Source organism: Etheostoma cragini, chromosome 6, assembly GCF_013103735.1.
Source record: "Etheostoma cragini isolate CJK2018 chromosome 6, CSU_Ecrag_1.0, whole genome shotgun sequence".
In the NCBI taxonomy this organism is placed as follows: Eukaryota; Metazoa; Chordata; class Actinopteri; order Perciformes; family Percidae; genus Etheostoma; species Etheostoma cragini.
The window spans coordinates 686,602-690,783 of record NC_048412.1 but is presented as its reverse complement, the minus strand read 5'-3'; the positions used below and the strand labels follow the sequence as shown (position 1 = coordinate 690,783).

Sequence of the window (4,182 nt, the reverse complement as noted above, 5' to 3'; positions counted from 1 at the left end):
AAATACAACTTGTGGTCTAAAACCTTACATTACAATTTTCAACATTGCATTTATTAATTATTTCAAGCTGAGGCTGAACTAAATTTAAACCAAACATGCAGACACCAGCTGGGAACCGAAGTCAGCACTTCCTCTTTCTTTGCAAATAGAGAACGAACATGGATCTACCTGTGGTCAAAAGGACAAGCATGCAGCTTTTAATATGCACACGCGAGAAAGAAAGGAGTCAACCACAGCGGCCGAGCTCTTTCATCTGAAGCTGGAGCTGACGGCACATTCAGAAACGGCTCTTACAGACGAACACAGACAGCTCGTCTCGTTATCAACCAAGAGGTAAGTTGTGGCATGATACAACATGAATACTGTAGTTTCACTCCTCCTAACTACAGTACACAATAGGTTTTCTGATTTCCTAAAGATATTGTGTGGAATACTGCTGCTGTTAAACATTTGGTTGGCCAAGTTGTTGCTTTTGCACGAATGTTAACATGTTTTATTGTCTAATCTTAAAATTGTAATTAAATGTGTAGGTCTCCCTGTTTTACTACAGGCCCGTAGCTGGCCTGAGGGTTGTTTTGGTTTTAGTTTTAAAAAGTTGACTCTTTTTGGATTTTTACTCTCAATGTCTATTTAATTATGAGGATTAAATACATTTTGGTGACGTTTTAGGCACCACTCTATGCTGGATCTTAACAAGCACGCTTTTTGATGCCAGGAAGTATTTACTACAATGTTGTTTAATTGCTTACCAAGATCATACTTCACCTTTTTAGTCCAAACGCTCGCACGCACACCTCAAACATTTTGTTCTGAGTGCATAAAGTTAGTTGCGTGGATTGTTGATACATTAGACGTTAGATTGTTACATGTCGCGTGCCAGTTATCACATTCAGAAAAGTGGTCCTTTTAACCAGATTAGGGCTTCGGTTTGGTTTACATCAAAAAAATCAATGGCTGTCTTTTTTTTTAGAGAAGTCCCAATCAGCTTTTGTGACTCCCGATCCAATTCAGATCTTTTAAATATTAAATATCTGCCGATACCGAGTCCTGATCCGATACTTGTAGTTAAGTTATTTGTATTTAACTTAGTGCAGCAAATCAGTCTTTTCTCTCAATACCAAAATTGTTCTTTTTTCGGTTGCAGTGAAGTAAAACTAGACTTAGTGACGGCTCTTGCGGCCAATAGTCATCTTTGATTTTCCTCTGATGTCGGCTCCAGGGAATAACGGCCTAAAAGCGTTTTTTTCTGGTGTATTCACTGAGGAATTTAATCAGCTCTGCTTCTTAAAAAATGGGTGACAGGAGGACAGTCGTTTTTAACTTGTTGCCAAGGGCTGGTCAACTACCAGACATTTACCATGTGGGGGGGATTTTAACCCCGTGGACCCGCAACTGTCTGAACTGTGTGCTTTAGCAAATCTATGTGTCAATACGATCATGCAGTAAAGCCAAGAATTTGTGAATTGTCTCTTTTTCCCAGACCACCTGGACATGGCACACGGCAAAGAGATGCGTCTCTGGTTTAGTTTTACATTGGTGTTGTCAGTCGTTCTGACCCCAGCTCTGAAGACCCTTGACTCGGACCAAGAGCTGCAGGACAGCGGGTTCGGTCAACCGCCACCTCGCCACGGCCTCAAGTTGCTGGTGTGGTACATTCAGGACTGCCTGGACAACAACATGGTGGCTCTGTGTGATCCCACTCGAAGAGAGTACGGATTTCATGAGTTTCGGAACCGAAGGCCCAGTCTGCTTCCTGTGATAAAGGACAAAAGGCAGTACAGCTACTACACCATCGGAAACCTCCACGCTACTCATGCCGAAGACCTGCCCTACGAAGTCAAGAAGTACTACAACCGCAGCGACCCTGAAAGCAACAAGGACAGAGTTTTGGTGAGATACAACCGCAACAACAAACACATCGAAAACATCTACGCATCTGCACATTATGAGCCCGAAGAGACATACATAATTGGCCCCAATCTTCTTGCCTCTCTTCGAAAGCCAACAGCCCACATTAGCATAGAAATGTGATGGTACATGATAAATCTTTCTGTGGCAACTTTAATAGCTTTGTGATTCTTTAAAAAAAATAAAAAGTGATGGAATTACAAACAATCTTTTCTTTGTGGTGCCAGACTGCTTTGATGACTTTTTGAAGGCTCGAGTATGAGTGAGGAAAGTAAACCTGCACAGCCCTCCCGCTTGGAGAATCTACAGTGATTGCTGCAGAGAAAGGTTCTTTGACTAATAAAAAACAAATGTTCAAACATGCTGCTCTAGAATAGTTTTTCTTCAACAGATTTAAGTACGTCTTTCTGTCTGTCTGTCTGTCGGTCTGTCTCTCTGTCTGTCATGGAAGTACATTGGCTTTAAGCCAACAGATGTTGCTGAAAATGTGGTGTGGTGCTCACCTCAAAAACCAAGACACCACAATGAGTGCATAGTAATATCTGGTAAATCCTTTATTTATTCAGGTTGAAGTGTCAGTTCAAAGGTGCAATATGTAATATTGACAGCTAGTGTTAAAAATTGTGTCTGCAGTGCAAATTGAATTTCATTCAGATATGATTGCACTTTTAATACCTCATGCACAGGAAAAATGTGCACAAACAACGACAGTAAGCGGTAAGTCCAGTGGGCCAAGGTAAACCTAATGAACAGGCTAGTCAGTTGGACAGTTTGACCAATTATTTTACAGTGCACCTGTGTTTTTTTTTAACTTTCAAGTAAGTTTGGCTAACGTTGTAAAGGATACATTTGCAGTGTTCCAAGTCTATTTTACTCGCATTATATTTTTCCAGTTAAGATATGATAAGATAAAACTTTGTCTGATTAACTTGTATCATCTGCTCCAACGATTAACAGATATCATTAAACAACACAAACATAAAAAAAACATCTGTAGGGTCACCCAACTAACATCTGACACACCTTTCCATGTCACTCTCTCAAACTCTCACACTCACACACACACACACACATACACACACCGCTAAGTATAAGGTTGTCCCTATCAGTCACTTACACACAGAAATATAGGAAAAATAGGGTCCATGTTAAAAAAAAGGTAGTAACACTTTCAATCAGAGCAATATCACTTTCATTTTCTTTACTGTCCATTTTTCTTTTCAAAAATCAAGACACCAGAAACTTGGGAGGGGCGAGTTGCACAGTGCAGTGTTTATATAAAACCAAGGTTGGTAAGACTGGGGAGGAAGTTAAAGAAACTTAATGGTAGTATCAAAAATCATGATTGACAGAAAATAACAAAAGCAAGTTTTCAAAGGACATTAGTCATTTTTTCAGGGCCCTTTAAATCATGACTCACTTGTTCTATATTTCAACAAATTCTGGCCCTGTTAACCTCTATTTTGTTTCCTATATCAGGACCACTTATTATCTGTGCAATATGATTTTTTTTGCAGTAATCTTTTATTTTATTACAAATGGTGCGAGACACAACAACTTTGACCTTTTACAGTTGACATTGTGTATGTCAGTTGCATGTGAATGTGACATGTTTTGGAATAGGTATATTTAATGTGTTCATATTTTTGAGCACCGTCTCAGGGAGTGCACCTGAATCTCATTGTATGTAAATGCTATGACAATAAAAGGGTTTCTATCTTGATCTTTGTTAGGTGGAGGGCCCCGAAAGTTAGGCAGCATACAGTATGTCTATATCCATGATATGTTGCCGACGGAAATTCCACTGGATGTCACTCTTTTTAGTCGGGATTCAGTTACCTTCCGCTTTCTTTGTGTTGTCACTTTCTGTCTGTCCAATCTGAGGACTATGGTTACCTGGTCCTCAGATCTCTGCAGGGTAAATCCAGACACATAGCTAGACTATCTGACCAATCTGAGGACTATGGTTACCTGGTCCTCAGATCTCTGCAGGGTAAATCCAGACAGCTAGCTAGACTATCTGTCCAATCTGAGGACTATGGTTACCTGGTCCTCAGATCTCTGCAGGGTAAATCCAGACAGCTAGCTAGACTGTCCAGTCGGAGTCCAATCGAACCTTTGACGTACACATGGTCTCTGCAGGGTAGGAGGGTAGTCGTAGTTTACTGTTGATATGTTAAAACTCATCTCTGCACGGTTGTGTTCATGCACAATTAAAGTTAATTCCTCTCCCTTCTTCCACTCGCGCTCAGCTCTACGGCACTCACGTCTGAC

General features: G+C 40.5%; 1 protein-coding gene across 1 annotated transcript; it reads left to right on the top strand.

Moving 5' to 3' along the window:
- Window positions 1–220: 220 nt before the first annotated feature.
- On the top strand, window positions 221–2,261 carry si:ch211-198c19.1. Its single transcript, XM_034875230.1, has 2 exons — window positions 221–333; window positions 1,481–2,261. Exon 2 carries the CDS (start codon window positions 1,492–1,494, stop codon window positions 2,029–2,031), a length of 540 nt encoding a protein of 179 aa, XP_034731121.1. The 5' UTR covers window positions 221–333; window positions 1,481–1,491; the 3' UTR covers window positions 2,032–2,261.
- Window positions 2,262–4,182: the final 1,921 nt, after the last annotated feature.